The sequence below is a fragment of the Caretta caretta genome, chromosome 1 (genome assembly GCF_965140235.1).
Source record: "Caretta caretta isolate rCarCar2 chromosome 1, rCarCar1.hap1, whole genome shotgun sequence".
In the NCBI taxonomy this organism is placed as follows: domain Eukaryota; kingdom Metazoa; phylum Chordata; order Testudines; family Cheloniidae; genus Caretta; species Caretta caretta.
The window spans coordinates 286965014-286985556 of record NC_134206.1 but is presented as its reverse complement, the minus strand read 5'-3'; the positions used below and the strand labels follow the sequence as shown (position 1 = coordinate 286985556).

Sequence of the window (20543 nt, the reverse complement as noted above, 5' to 3'; positions counted from 1 at the left end):
AGCAGCTAGTGAGCTGCAGGGGTCCCCCACATTCACAGGGACTGGGGAGCTGTGGGGGATTCTCTCCCTGCCCGCAGCAGCTGGGGAGCTGCCAGGTATCCCCCAGCGCCCACAAGGACTGGGGAGCTCCAGGGGATTTCCCCCGCCCCCTGCCACAGAGGCGAGGGAGCTGTGGGGGATTCCTCCACCACCACTGGGGGCATCTGAGGAGCTGCCAGGAATTCTGCCCCGCACGCTCAGGGCCCGGGGAGCTCTGGGCGATTCTACCCTGCACACGCAGTGGCTGGGGAGTTGCGGAGGACCCCTACCACTCCAGTCAGCAGGGGTCCCTGCAGCTCCTGGCCACCCTGGGCTGTGGGGTTACCCTGCAGCTCCCAGCCGCTGTGGGCTGAATTCATGAAGGTCTGCGGAAGTTACGGATTCTGTGACTTCTGCAACCTCTGTGACCAAATTGTAGTCTTAATTATCAACATTGAATTTCATCTGCCATTCTGTTGCCCAGTCACCCAGTTTTGTGAGATCTCTTTGTAACTCTTTGCAGTCAACTTTGGACTCAACTATCTTGAGTAATTTTGTATGGCCTGTATACTTTGCCATTTCACTGCTTATTTCCTTTTCCAGAGCATTTATGAGTATATTGAACAGCACTCGTCCCAATAGAGGTCCTTGGGGAACCCATTACTTACCCCCTCTTCATTGTGAAAACTGACTATTCCTATCCTTTGTTTCCTATCTTTTAACCAGTTATTGATCCATGAGAGGACCTTCCCTCTTACCCCATAACTGCTTACTTTGCTTCAGAGCTTTTGGTGAGAGACCTTATCAATGGCTTTCTGAAAGTCCAAGTACACTATATCCACTGGATCACCCTTGTCCACATGTTTGTTGACCCCCTCAAAGAATTATAATTGTTGTGGCATGATGTCCCTTTACAAAAGCCATGTTGACTCTTCCCCAACATATTGTGTTCAATTACCTATCTGATAATCTTGTTCTTTACAATAGTTTCAACCAATTTGCTTAGTACTAAAGTTAGGTTTACTGTATTGTAATTGCTGCGATTACCGATCAGAAATCAATGTTACATTAGCTATCCTCCAGTCATCTAGTACAGAGGCTGATTTAAGCAATAGCTTACATGCCAAAGTTAGTAATTCTGCAATTTCATATCTGAATGCTATCTGGTCCTGGTGACTCATTACTATTTAATTTATCAGTTTGTTCCTAACCTTATTTATTGGCACTTCAATCTGGGACAGTTCCTCAGAGTTGTCACCTAAAAAGAATGGCTCATGTGGGAATCAAAGACCAATGCAAAGAATTAATTTAGCTTCTCTGCTATGGCCTTGTCTTCCTTGAGTGCTCCTTTAGCACCTTGATCATCCAGTGGTCCCACTGATTGGCAGGCTTTCTGTTTTTGATGTAATTTTTTAAAAAGCTGCTGTTTAGTTTTTGTCTTTTGCTAGTTGCTCTTCAAATTCTTCTTTGGCCTGCCTAATTATATTTTTACACTTGACTTGCCAGAGATTATGCTCTTTTCTGTTTTCCTCAGTGGGATTTGACTTCCAATTTTTAAAGGATGTCACCTTTCCAGGACACTGTTGTGCTAGTTGCTGTACAAACACAGGACAAAAAGACAGTCCTTGCCCCCAGAGAGCTTACAATCTAAGTATAAAAAAAGAGACAACAAATCCTAATTAAAAAACAAGAAGAGAATACATAGAATTCATACAGGGTGAAATTCATGCCACTGCAAAGGACATGTGCAAGGCCCTATATCCCACATCACATAAGGGATAAAGTGGTACAGAGGGCTTTTCCCCCAATCAAATCTCTGATATTCCTAGAAAGAAATGAACTATAAAGTTTAAAAAGCTGTTCATTTGTGGTAGAATGAAGCATGTCTTGTCGAACCCAGAACCTCATAAAATACACTAGAGAGGATTTTTTTAAAAAAAAAAGGTAAATAAGTAACAACAGCTACGTTGTCCACAAACTAACGCTTTTACACCAAGAAGCTTTCATAGAGCAGAGCCGGGTCATAAAAGTGCTTTGACGTACGGAAGATCAAATATCATTGTTTTCTAATAACATCACTTTCTTTCCCAATGGAATACTGAGAGTGCCTGATAATGCGGCTTTATTAGGATAATTAGAAAAAGATTGTTCGGCTCTAGTTCACCCCGTGAGCTCCCTGGCAAACTTCTGCTTTTATGTCATTCAGGTTTTCCCTCCTGAATACCTTTGTCATAAGGAAGAAATTTAAAAGTTTCACGTTTATGACTCAAGCGTTTAGCCCAGCCCATGGTGATCCTAGCCAGTGATCGGTGGAATCTGGAAGACGGACCCTTTGTAAAAATTAAACCATCACAACTTAAATAATGAATAAAGAACTTTTTACGTTAAATGAGACTTTTACAAAAGTAGTTTACTGAGCTTATATTATAAGTGAAAGGGAACATGGGTTTTTTTTGTTTTTGGTTGGTTGGTTTTTAGGGGGGTTGGGGAAGGTGTCATTAAGGGAAAATTTGCCCATGTGGGACTTTTGGCGTGTAATATGACCAGAAACAGAATTTGCATGACAGATGACAGACATAAGAGGGCACTTGTGAGGGAGTATTACCAGACATCTGACTAGAAATGTGGAATTCTTACCTTGTCTTGATATTGCAATGGTCGTGCTTTTGAAATCCACAGAGGTAATTCTAAGGTCATGGCCAATTAGGCAGGCTGGAAGAAGTCATTATTTGACCAGTCATGAACCGCCACCTGGCCCTCTATACTTTAATGCTATTTTGAACCATTTTTGGCTTTCCTTTTTGGGCCCCAACTCAACAAACCATCCCTCTTCAACAAAGCACTTAAGCACATGCTTATAGTCCATTCGAGTAAATAGGACTTAAGCCTATCCTGAAAGTTAAGCACCTGCTCAAGTGCTCTGTTGAACCTTGGTGAGACTCTGCTGTTTCCATCAGTTTCTCTTAGCCACATAATAAAATAGATAGCTCACTAGGTAAATACCTTCTACCTCACTCCACAAAGCTGCTCATGCATTTCTTCTTTGATCAATACTGTTCTGAAATGGCTGATGTTTATAGAATCATAGAATATCAGGGTTGGAAGGGACCTCAGGAGGTCATCCAGTCCAACCCCCTGCTCAAAGCAGGACCAATCCCCAACTAAATCATCATCAGCCTGACCTTAAAAACCTCAAAGGAAGGAGATTCCACCATTTCCTTAGGTAACACATTCCAGTGCTTCACCACCCTCCTAGTGAAAAAGTTTTTCCTAATATCCAACCTAAACCTTCCCCACTGCAACTTGAGACCATTACTCCTTGTTCTGTCATCTACTACCACTGAGAACAGTCTAGATCCATCCTCTTTGGAACCCCCTTTCAGGTAGTTGAAAGCAGCTATCAAATCCCCTCTCATTCTTCTCTTCTGCAGATTAAACAGTACCAGTTCCCTCAGCCTCTCCTCATAAGTCATGTGTTCCAGTCCCCTAATCATTTTTGTTGCCCTCCGCTGAACTCTTTCCAATTTTTTCACATCCTCCTTGTAGTATGGGGCTCAAAACTGGACACAGTACTCCAGATGAGGCCTCATCAATGTCAAATAGAGGGGAATGATCATGTCCCTCGATCTGCTCGCAATGCCCCTACTTATACATCCCAAAATGCCATTGGCCTTCTTGGCAACAAGAGCAGACTGTTGACTCATACCCAGCTTCTCGTCCACAGTAACCCCTAGGTCCTTTTCTGCAGAACTGCTGCCTAGCCATTCGGTCCCTAGTCTGTAGCGGTGCATGGGATTCTTCCGTCCTAAGTGCAGGACTCTGCACTTGTCCTTGTTGAACCTCATCAGATTTCTTTTGGCCCAATCCTCTAATTTGTCTAGGTCCCTCTGTATCCTATCCCTACCCTCCAGCGTATCTACCTCTCCTCCCAGTTTAGTGTCATCTGCAGACTTGCTGAGGGTGCCATCCACGCCATCCTCCAGATCATTAATGAAGATATTGAACAAAACCGGCCCCAGGACCGACCCTTGGGGCACTCCGCTCGATACCAGCTGCGAACTAGACATGGAGCCATTGATCACCCCCCATTGAGCCTGACAATCTAGCCAGCTTTCTATCCACCTTATAGTCCATTAATTTGATATCTGACTTTGTTTCAGAGTCCCTGGAGTAAAAGAGGTGACAGTTCCTTTAAATAGGAGATAAGAGTGTCCAGCCTCAGAAAGGCTAAAACACAATAACAACACTTAGCACTTTTCACCCTTAGCCCTGGTCTACACTAGGACTTTAGATCGAATTTAGCAGCGTTAAATCGATTTAAACCTGCACCCGTCCACACAATGAAGCCCTTTATTTCGACTTAAAGGGCTCTTAAAATCGATTTCCTTACTCCACCCCTGACAAGTGGATTAGCGCTTAAATCGACGTTGCCGGCTCGAATTTGGGGTACTGTGGACACAATTCGATGGTATTGGCCTCCGGGAGCTATCCCAGAGTGCTCCATTCTGACCGCTCTGGACAGCGCTCTCAACTCAGATGCACTGGCCAGGTAGACAGGAAAAGAACCGCGAACTTTTGAATCTCATTTCCTGTTTGGCCAGCGTGGCAAGCTGCAGGTGACCATGCAGAGCTCATCAGCAGAGGTGACCATGATGGAGTCCCAGAATCGCAAAAGAGCTCCAGCATGGACTGAACGGGAGGTACGGGATCTGATCGCTGTTTGGGGAGAGGAATCCGTGCTATCAGAACTCCGTTCCAGTTTTCGAAATGCCAAAACCTTTCTGAAAATCTCCCAGGGCATGAAGGACAGAGGCCATAACAGGGACCCGAAGCAGTGCCGCGTGAAACTGAAGGAGCTGAGGCAAGCCTACCAGAAAACCAGAGAGGCGAACGGCCGCTCTGGGTCAGAGCCCCAAACATGCCGCTTCTATGATGAGCTGCATGCCATTTTAGGGGGTTCAGCCACCACTACCCCAGCCGTGTTGTTTGACTCCTTCAATGGAGATGGAGGCAATACAGAAGTAGGTTTTGGGGACGAAGAAGATGAGGAGGAGGAGGTTGTAGATAGCTCACAGCAAGCAAGCGGAGAAACCGGTTTTCCCGACAGCCAGGAACTGTTTCTCACCCTAGACCTGGAGCCAGTACCCCCCGAACCCACCCAAGGCTGCCTCCTGGACTCAGCAGGCGGAGAAGGGACCTCTGGTGAGTGTACCTTTTAAAATGCTATACATGGTTTAAAAGCAAGCATGTGAAAGGATTACTTTGCCCTGGCATTTGCGGTTCTGCCTTTGCAAAAGGTTTCTGGGGAGGGCAGCCTTATTTCGTCCTTCATGGTAGGACACTTTACCACTCCAGGCCAGCAACACGTACTGGGGAATCACTGTAGAACAAAGCATTGCAGTGTATGTTTGCTGGCATTCAACCAAAATCCGTTCACGCGGTGGGAGGAGGCAAAATGCGACCTTGTAACAAAAGCACATGTGCTATGTATGTAATGTTAACTTTCAAGGTTTACCCTGAAAGAGTGTAGCCACTGTTTTATAAAATGTGTCTTTTTAAATACCGCTGTCCCTTTTTTTTTCTCCACCAGCTGCATGTGTTTCAATGATCACAGGATCTTCTCCTTCCCAGAGGCTAGTGAAGCTTAGAAAGAAAAAAAAACGCACTCGCGATGAAATGTTCTCCGAGCTCATGCTGTCCTCCCACACTGACAGAGCACAGACGAATGCGTGGAGGCAAATAATGTCAGAGTGCAGGAAAGCACAAAATGACCGGGAGGAGAGGTGGAGGGCTGAAGAGAGTAAGTGGCGGGCTGAAGAGAGTAAGTGGCGGGCTGAAGACAGGGCTGAAGCTCAAAGGTGGCGGCAGCGTGATGAGAGGAGGCAGGATTCAATGCTGAGGCTGCTGCAGGACCAAACCAGTATGCTCCAGTGTATGGTTGAGCTGCAGCAAAGGCAGCTGGAGCACAGACTGCCACTGCAGCCCCTCTGTAACCAACCGCCCTCCTCCCCAAGTTCCATAGCCTCCACACCCAGACGCCCAAGAACACGGTGGGGAGGCCTCCGGCCAACCAGCCACTCCCCCACAGAGGATTGCCCAAAAAAAAGAAGGCTGTCATTCAATAAATTTTAAAGTTGTAAACTTTTAAAGTGCTGTGCTTAAAGTGCTGTGTGGCATTTTCCTTCCCTCCTCCACCACCCCTCCTGGGATACCTTGGTAGTCATCCCCCTATTTGTGTGATGAATGAATAACGAATGCATGACTGTGAAGCAGCAATGACTTTATTGGCTCTGCAAGCAATGATTAAAGGGAGGAGGGGAGGGTGGTTAGCTTACAGGGAAGTAGAGTGAACCAAGGGGCGGGGGGGTTCATCAAGGAGAAACAAACAGAACTTTTACACCGTAGCCTGGCCAGTCATGAAACTGTTTTTCAAAGCTTCTCTGATGCGTACCGCGCCCTCCTGTGCTCTTCTAACCGCCCTGGTGTCTGGCTGCGCGTAACCAGCAGCCAGGCGATTTGCCTCAACCTCCCACCCCGCCATAAACGTCTCCCCCTTACTCTCACAGATATTGTGGAGCACACAGCAAGCAGTAATAACAGTGGGAATATTGGTTTCGCTGAGGTCTAAGCAAGTCAGTAAACTGCGCCAGCGCGCCTTTAAACGTCCAAATGCACATTCTACCACCATTCTGCACTTGCTCAGCCTGTAGTTGAACAGCTCCTGACCACTGTCCAGGCTGCCTGTGTACGGCTTCATGAGCCATGGCATTAAGGGGTAGGCTGGGTCCCCAAGGATACATATAGGCATTTCAACATCCCCAACAGTTATTTTCTGGTCTGGGAATAAAGTCCCTTCCTACAGCTTTTGAAACAGACCAGAGTTCCTGAAGATGCGAGCATCATGCACCTTTCCCGGCCATCCCACGTTGATGTTGGTGAAACGTCCCTTGTGATCCACCAGAGCTTGCAGCACTATTGAAAAGTACCCCTTGCGGTTTATGTACTCGGCGGCTTGGTGCTCCGGTGCCAAGATAGGGATATGGGTTCCATCTATAGCCCCACCACAGTTAGGGAATCCCATTGCAGCAAAGCCATCCACTATGACCTGCACATTTCCCAGGGTCACTACCCTTGATATCAGCAGATCTTTGATTGCGTGGGCTACTTGCATCACAGCAGCCCCCACAGTAGATTTGCCCACTCCAAATTGATTCCCAACTGACCGGTAGCTGTCTGGCGTTGCAAGCTTCCACAGGGCTATCGCCACTCGCTTCTCAACTGTGAGGGCTGCTCTCATCTTGGTATTCATGCGCTTCAGGACAGGGGAAAGCAAGTCACAAAGTTCCATGAAAGTGCCCTTACGCATGCGAAAGTTTCGTAGCCACTGGGAATCGTCCCAGACCTGCAACACTATGCGGTCCCACCAGTCTGTGCTTGTTTCCCGAGCCCAGAATCGGCGTTCCACAGCATGAACCTGCCCCATTAGCACCATGATGCATGCATTGTCAGGGCCCATGCTTTCAGAGAAATCTGTGTCCATGTCCTGATCACTCACGGGACCGCGCTGACGTCGCCTCCTCGCCCGGTATCGCGTTGCCATGTTCTGGTGCTGCATATACTGCTGAATAATGCGTGTGGTGGTTAATGTGCTCCTAATTGCCAAAGTGAGCTGAGCGGGCTCCATGCTTGCCGTGGTATGGCGTCCGCACAGAAAAAAGGCGCGGAACGATTGTCTGCCGTTGCTCTGACGGAGGGAGGGGCGACTGACGACACGGCTTACAGGGTTGGCTTCAGGGAGCTAAAATCAACAAAGGGGGTGCCTGTACATCAAGGAGTATTTCAGGCAGGACTGCACGGAGGGTTCCAATAAGAAATGGTGCACCTAAGTTATCGTTGTTATTGGAACAAGGAGGTTAGCCTGGCCTCTGATTGATACATGGCTAGATTTACCTCGCTGCACCTTCTCTGTGAGTGACTGCAGTGTGACCTAGAGGAATGAGTCCCCTAGACAGGGGAGGAGGCAAATGAGTACAAAACAAATCTGGTCTATTTCTTGTTTTGACCCACTCCATCTATCTTTTACATCTTTGGCTGGCAGCAGACGGTGCAGAAGGACTGCATGCCATCCACATCTCATGGCTGCTTGGCAGAAGATGGTACAGTACGCCTGCTAGCCATCCCCATCTCTTGCCTGCCTGGCAGAAGGTGGTGCAATACGACTGCTAGCAATCCTCATCTCTTGCCTGCCTGGCAGAAGATGGTACAGTACGACTGCTAGCAGTCCGTATCGCCTGCCTGCTCACCATAAGACGGTTCAATAGGACTGACTGCAGGACTAAAGAGAATGACCTGGTCAAGTCACTCCAAATTTAGTCCCTGCGCCCATGTCTGCCCAGGCGCTCCCAGCCGACGCGGCCAGGAGCACCTCGGACACGATGAGGACGACTACCAATCGTATTGCACCGTCTGCTGCCAGAAGGCAAGGGGTTGCTGCTACTGTGCAGCAAAGCCGTACCGCGTCTGCCAGCACCCAGGAGACATAGGGTGACGGTTACCTGAGCGGGCTCCATGCTTGCTGTGGTATGGCGTCTGCACAGGTAACTCAGGAAAAAAGGCGCGAAATGATTGTCTGCCCTTGCTTTCACGGAGGGAGGGAGGGAACGGGGGCCTGACGACACGTACCCAGAACCACCCGCGACAATGTTTTAGCCCCATCAGAGCGCTCCATTGTGACTGCTCTGGACAGCACTCTCAGATGCCCGATTGTTTGCCATTGCTCTGACGCTGGGAGGGGCGCTTACAGGGTTGGCTTCAGGGAGCTAAAATCAACAAAGGGGGTGGCTTTACATCAAGGAGTATTTCAGGCAGGACTTCACAGAGGGTTCCAATAAGAAATGGTGCACCTAAGTTATTGTCCTTATTGGAGCAAGAAGGTTAGCCTGGCCTCTGATTGATACATGGCTAGATTTACCTCGCTGCATCTTGACTGCAGTGTGATCTAGAAGAATGAGTCCCCTAGACAGGGGAGGGGGGGGAAGCAAATGAGTACAAAACAAATCTGGTCTATTTCTTGTTTTGACCCACTCCATCTATCTTTTACATCTTTGGCTGGCAGCAGACGGACTGCATGCCATCCACATCTCATGACTGCTCGGCAGAAGATGGTACAGCACGACTGCTAGCAGTCCGTATCGCCTGCCCGCTCACCATAAGACGGTTCAATAGGACTGACTGCAGGACTAAAGAGAATGACCTGGTCAAGTCACTCCAAATTTAGTCCCTGTGCCCATGTCTGCCCAGGCGCTCCTGATCGACCTCACAGAGGCGACCAGGAGCACCTCAGACATGACGATGACGGCTACCAGTCGTACTGTACCGTCTGCTGCCACAAGGCAAGGGGTTGCTGCTACTGTGTAGCAATGCCGTACCGCGTCTGCCAGCACCCAGGAGACATAGGGTGACGGTTACCTGAGCGGGCTCCATGCTTGCCATGGTATGGCGTCTGCACAGGTAACTCAGGAAAAAAGGCGCGAAATGATTGTCTGCCCTTGCTTTCACGGGGGGAGGGAGGGAACGGGAGGCTGACGATATGTACCCAGAACCACCCGCGACAATGTTTTAGCCCCATCAGGCATTGGGATCTCAACCCAGAATTCCAATGGGCAGCGGAGACTGCGGGAACTGTGGGATAGCTACCCACAGTGCAACGCTCCGGAAGTCGACGCTTGCCTCGGTACTGTGGAAGCGCTCCGCCGAGTTAATGCACTTAATGCACTTAGAGCATTTACTGTGGGGACACACACACTCGAATTTATAAAACCGATTTCTAAAAAACCGACTTCTATAAATTCGACCTTATTCCGTAGTGTAGACATACCCATAGACTTTGAAGCATTTTACTATGGTGAGTACATATTCTCATTCCTATGTTTCCAATGGGTTAACACAGAGAGGCTAATATCACTTGTACAAGGTCACATAGCAAGTCAACAGGAGTGGTGGGAATCTGAGTTTGCTGACCCCAAATCCCATGCTCAATCCGCTAACCAAATACATGTGCACAAATTCTGATCTCATTTATATTGTTGTAAACAAGAAACTTTACTGCATATTCACTGAATTCAGTGGAATTACTTTGGATTTACACCTGTGTAATTTAGATCAGAATCAGCCCCTTCCCCTCCCCACCCCCCTCGCACACTCCACCCCTCTTTCCAATTGGTCAGAGTAGACCAAACTGAAATAAATGTTTTTCACTACTCTAGTTCACAAAGTAAAGCCTGTGGAAGATTTAATCTGATTGGATGAAAAAACCAGAAAGATGTACAAATACAATAATCTAACCTAAACTTTGATCTCAGTTGATCTGATAAGCCCTGGCACAAGGCCTTCAAAACCTACTGAACACAGTGCTCTTAGAGGAGTCTTCTGAATAAAGGATGTAAACATGCATTTTATGTGTCTGTTTGAATTTTATAGTTATTGCCTCACTCATGGGATAACTGCAAACAAATATGTTGGCTGTTTACATTTTGGATTAATTCCAGTGGTCATTTTCCCGCTCCTGTAAGGTAATTACAAATACAAAGTTATGCTATTTATAATGCCATTCTCCCATTTCCCCTGTCACCACGACGAGAGTTTGACAGCTTTTTGATCAGACCGGGTCTTTCTAGTATTACTGCCAAGGCAACTCTACTGATAGGGCTGGTGTGAGCATGCTGCATGAGCACTGTGTCTTGTATCTCCCCCCATTGCAACGGCCTGATACCCTTTGCCTTCCACCAAATGGGAAAAATAGTCAGACCCTAGAACAGCATTTCTGCTGGCCCGTGCAAAAATGGGAAATGGACGCCCTTTACAGGACTGAGTAAACATCTGCATATCCATAGTCAGTGTTTGGCTTTGCATCACTTCCAAAGTTTGTCACAAAAGTCTCTGGCATTTCAGCAGAAGATTTGACATCATTTCGCTGTAGCTGAATGCCATCTGTTTTGTTGAAATATGCTTTAATGAATGTGAATAGACCTTTCTATCCAGCAGACAGAGAAAGGGCTAGAAGAAATAACAATACCTCTCCTTTAGAGAGAATCTATTTCAGTAGGGTCTATGTTGCATTTCATAGACTACTGCCTCCCTTGAGAGCTAGACAGGCCTTCATAAGAGTCTTGCCATCCCGTAGCCTGCTTGGGAGTGTCCTGAAGGAACCACATAATTCAAGGAAAGAACTTCAGCTACCATTAGACACCCAGACTGTAGGGATCTCAATAACACAATCTTAAAACTTTTGGTTTGTTTTCCCCTGTGTATCTAAATCAATCACTTAAAAGCCTCACTGAAGTGGCCTTTAACCAAAGATGGAGAAAAGTTATATCCAGAACCTTACAGATAATTAAGGAGTAAAAGGGGGGTGGGGGGGGGGGCACCTCCAGTATGGGAGATGATCGTTAATGCAATTTTTCTTTTATGTGTTGATATCACAGCATGGGTGGATTGATGGGAACGGAAACGCATTGGTGCACAAGAACTCCATGCAAGACCCTCCATGGCAGGCTACCAAGTGGGAGGGGGAAAAACACATTGGGGAAAACCACACTAGCTGGCCAACCCTGGTACTCTGCGACACTAAAGCAGTTACGAAAAGCTGTTCCAAACCTAATGTATGCAGCTAAGGCCCTAAGTCACATAATGGGTGCTTAGCCTTAGCTTTTCCCTGTTCTGGGAGCACTTTTGACATGGAACGTGCTGGCAATATTTCCTTATGGGTTGAGTAGTTCTTTCCAACTACAGCCTCCACCTCCTGGGTTCAGCTATGTGGTCTAGCCCATTGACCCTACCCCAGCCAGGCCCAAGTGACTATGGCTTCACTTCTACGGTAGCACAAATTGTTGATGCTGTGCTGTTAAAAGCATAAAAAGCTGTCTAGAAGGGGAATTGAGCAGCTGCTGAAGACTTCTCATCTCCTCTTCCCAGCTGTCCTGACAGGAGCCACCAAGACAAGGAGCCTTTGTCCTACAGAGCTGCCCCTACAGACATGTGAACAGTAGGGGTACTGGTGGTGGCCCTTTGCCTATGATGTTCATGCTGTAGCCAAGTCACTCAGGATGATGACAGCTGCACTAACATTTTTGTCTTTTTAACTAGATGAGGAAGTTCGCTGAGAGCTTGAGCAGGGTGGCAGAGGAGCCTCAGTAGTGGGAGTAGTGAGAGCTCACAGGAAGGGTGGATATGCTGCAGGAGGCTTCTGGTGGCTAGAGATGAGGAAGGGATTGAAGAAAGTATGTCCCCCTACATAATTAACTCACTTCCTCTAAAATACCAACCCTGCACAGCTCCTGGTCTATTCCAAGGGAAGAAACTAGCTATTCCCTTGGGATTCTCTCTTGGAAGTTCCCCAACTGCCCACCCACCAAGCTCTCTCATTAGCTAAATTATGTCAACCGGCCTGCAAGGCAGCTAGAGGAAAGAATATGAGAGAATGGCAAACGCATTACATGTGTCAGAGGAAGAGGATACTGTCTAAAACTCAACAGAGAACTCCATGCCAAAGCATAGAGATTGCCGTCCTCATAGATAGGGTCCTGCAAATCTGCAGAAATCCACGGACCATGTTTGCGGATCAAATATGGATACAAATTTTGTATCCATGCAGGGCTCTACTCCTAGATGCAGTGACCTTCACATAGTTTATCCTTTGCAGGACAGGGGAGCAGGTGTGGAATGATGCAAAATTCACTCAACTGCCTGATCTTTCTACGTTCTACTTTGAAGCTGAGTAATTTACACAAAAGTTTTGTCATCTGTTGCACTAGGCACCCATCCTTACTGACTTTACCATAAATTCACATTTAGCTGGTACTAAGCCAATTCTTTGCCAGGGCCACAATGAAGTTACTTCTTCCAGGCCTCCAGGTGCAGCACTGACGACTTCATGATTAGGTTTTATGCTCCCTTTAACTGAAAGCAAACAGTCTCACAGATAATTCATTGCCAGCAACTTAACAAGGCTCATTTTCAGTTACAAGGCACATACCACTTTATTACCAGGTATTCAAGTAAGACAGTTAAAATGACTTACAGCAGCAACAAATTTCATTATATGAATTTATTATATAATGTAATGAAACAGTAGCAGTTAAAGTCTACAACCCTGTTAGGGCCAAATTTTGATCTTGCGTTCCTTGGAATCATTACTTTAGATAAGTTACCTTATAGATAGATAGAGAAATGCCAGCTGGCTTATCTAGGCATTGGGGACAACAGAAATCCTCTGGCACAGAAAATTTGAGGAGTTAGAATTTTTCTGCAATGTTTGTTGTCTAGAATTTAAGTATTATTTAAAGGAAGAGACATGTCTACTCCTCCTCATTAACAAAAATAACACGGTCAATGCACTGTTGTGACACACAGAAAAACTACCAAGACAAGTGTGCTTACATTCAGTTCAATTGAATCCTGCTTGGAAACCTAACTGACCCTACTGCACCTAAAAGTGACATGAAGATTTCTGTAAATCAGTGGCAATTCATTTACATAGTCCTGTGAGTCAGCCATTGCGTCCAGCAAAGCTGATCAGACTTTACAATCTTGTCAGGTCTCCCCCAGTGCTCAGAACTAAACAACGAAAAGGCCTTTTTGTCCACTTCATTCTTTTCCAGGCCAGCCAATCTGCTCCCTTCAACCAGGCCAGCCCCTTGGCTCAACTCTTGTGACCTTTCCAACCCACTCCTTCTGACCAAATTGATCTTATAGTCCAGTTTTGCTGGGGCCAGTCAGCTGATTGGCTTCTCTGCTTCCCAAGAATCCTGCTTTTTTCCCCTGCAAATTCCTTCAATCCTAGCTCCGGCAACCTCCCAGTTCCTAGCCCTAGTCACCGCCAACTCTTGCCACACCACAGAGCAGGGAAAGTTGTCCTATCTAAAATAGTTGCCAGGCAAGCCATGGTTTTCCAGCACCAACACAGAGAAATCTGTTATGAAGTCTTCAATAGCAACAATGTCAATGTCATGCCAAGAACATTCATTTCATGCAGTGACCAAGTGTGGCTGGGCAAGCTGGTCATGGTCGGATGCTCAATAATAAGGCCACAGGAGTTGGTGCCCTCAAATAGTTAAATACAGACTATTGGTGTTTAGAAACCAAATGCAGGAATTTGCTACTTAAATATCAGCCTTGCTAATCTTAGACAGTCGGGAGTATACTTTAGTCAATTAACAAAAGTTATTTTGTTCTTAGACAACAAAGTATAAGCCAGCTACTAGGGAGGCTTGTCAATAGGGATGGCTGGAAAACAAGAAGTCCATTTCATGAAAAATTTCAAGGTTTTGACAATTGTTTTTGTTCTACATCAGAACGAAGCTGAGACCTTTTGACATTTTTTCAGAAAACCAGAGAGAAACCACCCTCCCCAAAGTAGCAAACAGCCCAGAGGCTGGGGTTCAAATTCCTGCGCTACCTGATCGTGTCCTCCTAGTTGGTTATATTGTTCATCACAGGCCATACTTTTAGCTTAGGGAGCTTTTTATTGGTATTTACTACAAGCCTGTATGTTTGAAGCAACTCCTGTGTCTGCATTGTGGTACTGTGCACTTCTTGTTGTTTTCTGGTTTTTGAGGGTTTTTTTTTTTTTTTTTTTTGGTTGGGGACTCTAATCAAAACATTATAAAGATTCTGGGAGCTGACTGAAAGGCCAAAGAGCAGGAGTTTTGTACTGGCAGCAGATCATGCCATATGCAAATATCAGTAGATGATGATGACATGGATGTATGGGAATGTGTAGATAAGAACCACTAGGTCACTGAGATAAGGAAATCCCCTTGGGATACGGAGGCTACCACGGAGTCCAGGATCTCCATCTGCAATCTTGTTTTCTTCATCCATTTGTTGAGCCATTTGAAGTCCAGGATGGCTCTGACATAGACACACACAACCTCCTGTATGCCTAGGGATGATGAAGAATATGGAGTTTAGCTCTTTCTTATGGGGGAATCATTCCATTCCTTCTCTATCCCATTGAGATCTCATTGAGCACCAGCTTGTGGTTAATAGGGTTGCTTGAGGTGAGTGATTGGATGAAGATGGAATGGGAGGGGAGGCTTAAGTTCAAGGGAGTAACTGAAATTCACTACTTTGGTAAAAGTGATTGTGAAATGATAAATGTCATGATTCGAAGGAAAGGAAGGAGTGAGGGCAAATAAGGACAATGGACTTTAAAAAAGCAGTCTTTAAGAAACTCAGAGAACTTCTAGGTAAAGGCCCATAAAAAGAAAATCTAAGGGAAAAAGGAGTTCAGGAGAGCCAGCAGTTTCTCCAACAGACAATTGTAAAGGCACAGCAGCAAACTATCCTGATGCAAAGGAAAAATAGGAAGAAGCAAGAAATCAATATGGCTCCATCAGAAACTCTTCAGTGACTTGAAAATCAAAAGGGAATCCTACCAAACATGATCAAATTGAAAAAGATGAGTACAAAAGAATATGCAAGGGACAAAATATGTAGGGAAAAAATCAGAAAGGCTAAGTGTGATGGTGGATCAGGTCCAGAGGCCCCCTGCTTCCTTCACCCCACCCCAGAAAGAGCAGAAGAGAAGTCCTCCAGCCAGCCTAGAGGGGCTGCTGGAACAGCCAACCAGAGGCCAGGAGGGCTATATAGAAAGAAGCAGCAGCAAAAGAGCAGTAAGTTGCTGCCTGAAGCTGGAAGAGAGAGGACCGGGTTCCTGGCTGGCTGGAAGAGTGGCAGGACCATGGACAGCTCAGTGTGGGCAGGGCAGAGGCCAGGGAGGACTGCCAAAGATCAGGAGAGTTAAGAAGGAGCTCCAGGCTAGTTGAGGAAGAACTGAGCCCAGAACCTAGCCAGATCAAGTGACGGTCCTATGATGGGCCCTGTCGGTCTGGTTAAAGATTGAGCCCTGGGGGCATGCAGAGGTGGGGGGATACTGAAAAGGACACACTAATGGAGGGTACTGCAATAGGCCCTGTTGGATTGGTATAGCAGGCAGTGTCTCCAAGGAGGAAGTCTTGGCGGAAGGTAAAGACTGTATACCCTGAGAGGGGTTTGTTTGTTCTGTTTCACATACAGACAGTGTGTGTGATTCAACTGGAGGGAAGAGGCCAGCAGGGGCGGGGACTTGGGGCAGAGCTGCGGATAGGGCCACAATGGGTGCTGGGGCCCACAATGATATACTCTGCCTGTATTAATTAAAAGATTATCTGGCCCTGTGGGTGCTGACAACCCCCCCATTTTTTTTTTTCGGTGACTGCTTGAGCTCCGGAGTATCCACAGAGTAGATGCCTGTGTTTATGCCTGTTGTTGGCCTAGTAGTCCCTTCTTGAGGCACTGTTTGGAGACAGGAAGGATTGCTTTGGTTTGGGTGCACTACTATCTGCCACTATCTTATCACAGTCTCCAAACGGGAGAGAGCCTCTGAATATTGATCAGCACAAGGTTTGGAGTCAGCAACCAAGCTATGCCCCAAGGGCATAGATAGATACACTGCCTGGCTGCTGAGCTGCATGTCATTGCACTGGCCAAGAACCTCATCATGTCCACTGAGGCATCTGTAACGAAGGCTGTTACTAGGGTTATTTTCTAAAGAATCGACTGGAGGCCTGGATGGTCCTTGTCATGCTGGGCCTTATGGTCATCCAACCATGACATTGTGACTCATGGAAAGGAGCTAGGAGCTAGGGACACAGAGTGGCAGAGGAAGCTTCAAAATCTTTGAGGGTGGCTTCCACCTATCTGCTATCTCTTTAAGAAAGCTCTTTCAGATAAGATTATTATGCCCTTTGCTAATGACACCCCACTACAGCATCCACCTTTCCAATTTCTGTGATGGCATTTTTTGCCCCTTGCAGTTTAGCTGTGTGCTTATATGCTTTCCTTTGTTAGGATATTCCCATTCCTCCCCAATCACTTCCTCAAAGGAAGGGTGGGAGTTGGCTAAGACCCCATCTGGATGGAGCTGCATGGTATATGCGAATTTGCTCCACAATATCAAATGTGGCAAGAGGGGGAAAAAACTTTTGCAGCTTTTTGTCTCTGTTCTGCTCTGAGTCTGAATCAGAAAGAACACCATCCTCAAAGGATGTAGAGTTTTGAGTCTAAGGAGAAATATTTTTTTCTTTCCCTTTCCCTTTTGTGTTTCCTGTGCTTTTTGCTTTTTTTTTTTTTTTTTTTTTTGGCTTTTTGCCCATTTTGCAGGGTCCATGCATGACTGTGGCCAAGGTGAGGGAGGGTTTCTTGCAGCCATTTTTATTGGCAGCCTTTTCCCCTTTTAGATGTCACTTCTGAGCTTAATGCCTTGGCAGGGTAAGGGTCATGCATCTGTGAACAGGCAGGGCATAATTTGCCTCCTGCACAGCCTGTAAATGCTGCCTCATTTACAGAATACTGCTTTGATTTAGCCCACTGCTTGCATGACAGCTCTGTCATTGCTTGGGGAAGAGGGCAGGCAGAGGAGTCCTAGACAAGAGGTACTGCAGGAACAGATATGGCTGGTTAAGGCCAGCATGCTGCCAATTACCCAGTCTGGAGTGGGAAGAGAAGGAAAGAATATAATTTACTTGGCTACTACCCAAAATACAAATGAAAATAAATCGCTGGCAGGGGAGGGGCCAGCTGTCCTGGCCGGGAGCTCAAGGGCCAGGGAGGACAGGCCCACGGGCTGTAGTTTGCCCACCTCTGTCCTAGATAATAACCTTTGAGATAGGGAACATGTCTCACTGTATTTTGTAAAATGCTGCATAAATTGTGTGCTTTACAAAAGTTTGGAAAGCACTCATGATATTGTAGAGCCCATGCAGTGTAAAAGGGAAACCTGCCCTGCTTCAGGAAGGGGACTTAGGAGGTTGCCCCCTGTGGCTGCTAGGTTCCTGAGACTGTTCTAGCATAGCATGCTGGCTAATCTCTCTATGTTTAGGGAACAGATTCAAAAAGGTGTGATATTATCTAATGGAACAGGGACTGTGTCAGGAGCAGCTGTGTAAATATTGGCTGAAGCTCTATTTAGGAGGTAGCCTTGGACTCTTCTTCCCCTCCAAAGGCAATTGAGCAATCTGAGAGTCAGATAGTCTGATCTAAAGAACCCTCCACTCCCCACCCTCTGTTTCTTTGATGTGTTACAAGCTTTACCTTCCTCACGTGGTGAAGGAAGAACCTAGCTCTAGGGGAACCTGGCTGGGAGCCTTCAGTATAGCACAGGGAAGGTTACCTACTATAAGGAGACAATTAGACATTATGCCACTCCTACACCTGGAATGTTTTCTCTCTCAAGTCTTCAACAAAAATATTAGTAAGACAGACTGAAGCAAAAGGAGCCTGCCTTTTGGAAAGGAAGGAGACTGAGATCAAGGTCCTCTTCAGCAATTGGTGCATCTGTTTTTTACAGAAGAGCAGCTCTCCCAGTGGTGGCAGACTGAACAGTATTCTTTTATGGGAAATGCTGTTTTATAACTTTTTCAGCCTAGGTGTAATGGAGTCACTTATTTCAGTTCAACCAGCATCAGCCTTCAGTCACTTTTACACATAGACCATGCAGCTAGCAGGCAAGGGCAGATATCTTAAACAATACGTGCTCCTGTTAAAGTAAAATTAAGTTTCTCATTCATTTGACCATTCCCTGTAGTTGTTAGATCTCACTCAGCTGAGGTAGGATGTATTTTAAGAGCTTAATTAGCTCTTATTTACACCAGAAATAAAACAATGTTAGCTCGAATCATGTTTAATAGTTCTTGCTGCAGAAGTCACAGTAGAGACCAGGCTTGCCCACATTGTAAAGGGGTCACTAACACTATAACATCTTTAAACCCTCTGTAACACTGAAATCACAGCATACACTGCTTCACTAACCGTCTTAGTACTTCTCCAGTACAGGCTATTTTAACACAATAGTACAGGCACTATAAGACATCCTGTGTTGTAAGAAGCAGGACACACACTAGACCTATTCAATTTAAATTGCTTCTATAAATAAAATGTTTATTTTGAGTAGTTTGGTTTTCTCTCGTGATCCAGCCACATAAATCCACAGTTTGAAATAAGTGATTGTTTTAAAATGGTCTCCCATGGTAGACTAAGTGCAACATCTCCTCCTCCTGAGAAAAGAGGATGTCCTTTTATGAAGTTAATCAACTGTTTCATATTTCCCTTAGGAACATGAAATAGTGCATCAAAGAGGAAAATGAAGTACTAAAATCAGCTAGTACTAGATCTTAAACACAACTGTTTAAATGGTACTTTTTATTTAGTACACTAATGTATACAGCAGGACAAGACATTAGAATGTCAATTTCTAATGAAAACACTGAAGCCTTCAAGGGTGAGAGAAATTCACCAACACTACCCAATGCATTTTTCTTTGAGCCTGGCCAGAGAACAGTCACATGAGCTTGTGCTACTCTGAAAGATATCCATCTTCCTTGTCATTGCTTCTCTAAGTAATTTTCATTAAAATTGAAGTTACAACTGTGTTCAGCCAAATAGAAGTGGGCCAAGATGCAATTTAGCACTATAAATTAAAGCAATACAGATTACAGATGACCAGAAGGGAGACAGTCAGTCAACTTTAAGCAGCATATCTCCAACTATATGAAGAAAACTTTAAGGCAGAGTAGATCATTTCCTGAGGAAGATTTAAAACTTAAAAGTTTCTTTTGAATCAGAGTGAGCCAAATGGCTTTCTGCTACGCAGGCACAGAACAGTGAGATCAAAAAGGTAACAAAACACTGACAATAAGTATCTGTCATGCCTAAGAACATGAGCACTCATACAGTCCAAAATCTGTAACTTTCACAGTAATGAACAATACTTTTAATAAGATTAGAGAGTAGTGGCATTGTGCTGAATCGTGTATTAATATAAATGGTCATGTCCCCCACAGATTTCTTTGCTTCCCTGCAGAAAAATGACTTCTGAGGGGGGAGTAAAAGGAAGCCCCAAGAGCAATCACATGCCCCTCCCGAGCAGCTCAGGCAGGTCGGCTCAGGAACCTGGAGCAGCAAATAAGATATGTAAATCACCACTGGTGGGGAGAGGTGGGTGGGTGGGTGTGTGAGAGAGACACACACAGACACTCTGTCCCTCTCGCTATTGTGGCACACTCGACCTGGACAGGCAGGGCTTCAGGGTGTGTCTGAGAAGATAAGCATGGTGCAGGAGTCCCCTCAGGCAGACCAAAATGTAGCAGCCTGCCTGCTTTGTGAATTGTTCCCATTGTCTTTGTGAATTCCCCCAGGAGTGTAAAACTGTTAAGTCTCCTTTACATGACCAGAGTGATGATGTAAAGGACAGTATGGCCTTATAAATGCTTATGGTGCTTTAGTGATTAGAACTTGCCTACATTTTTGGACTGAAAAATGTACCAAAATGTGCTCCATGAACTGTTTGCTACTGACCTTTCTGGAGATGGTCAATAGCCAATACAGATTGTGAGTTTGACTCCCCAGCCCTCACTTGCTCTTCAGTTGCCTATGATGTAACACTGAGCATATGGTTGCATATATATTTGTTGACTAATAACTAGAAA

General features: G+C 45.8%; 1 protein-coding gene across 1 annotated transcript; it reads left to right on the top strand.

The window, feature by feature from the left end:
* The first annotated feature begins 4284 nt into the window (after positions 1-4284).
* Positions 4285-6236, top strand: LOC142070843 (uncharacterized). The gene is made up of 2 exons (XM_075124782.1): positions 4285-5220; positions 5609-6236. Exons 1-2 carry the CDS (start codon positions 4641-4643, stop codon positions 6148-6150), a joined length of 1122 nt encoding a protein of 373 aa, XP_074980883.1. The 5' UTR covers positions 4285-4640; the 3' UTR covers positions 6151-6236.
* Positions 6237-20543: the final 14307 nt, after the last annotated feature.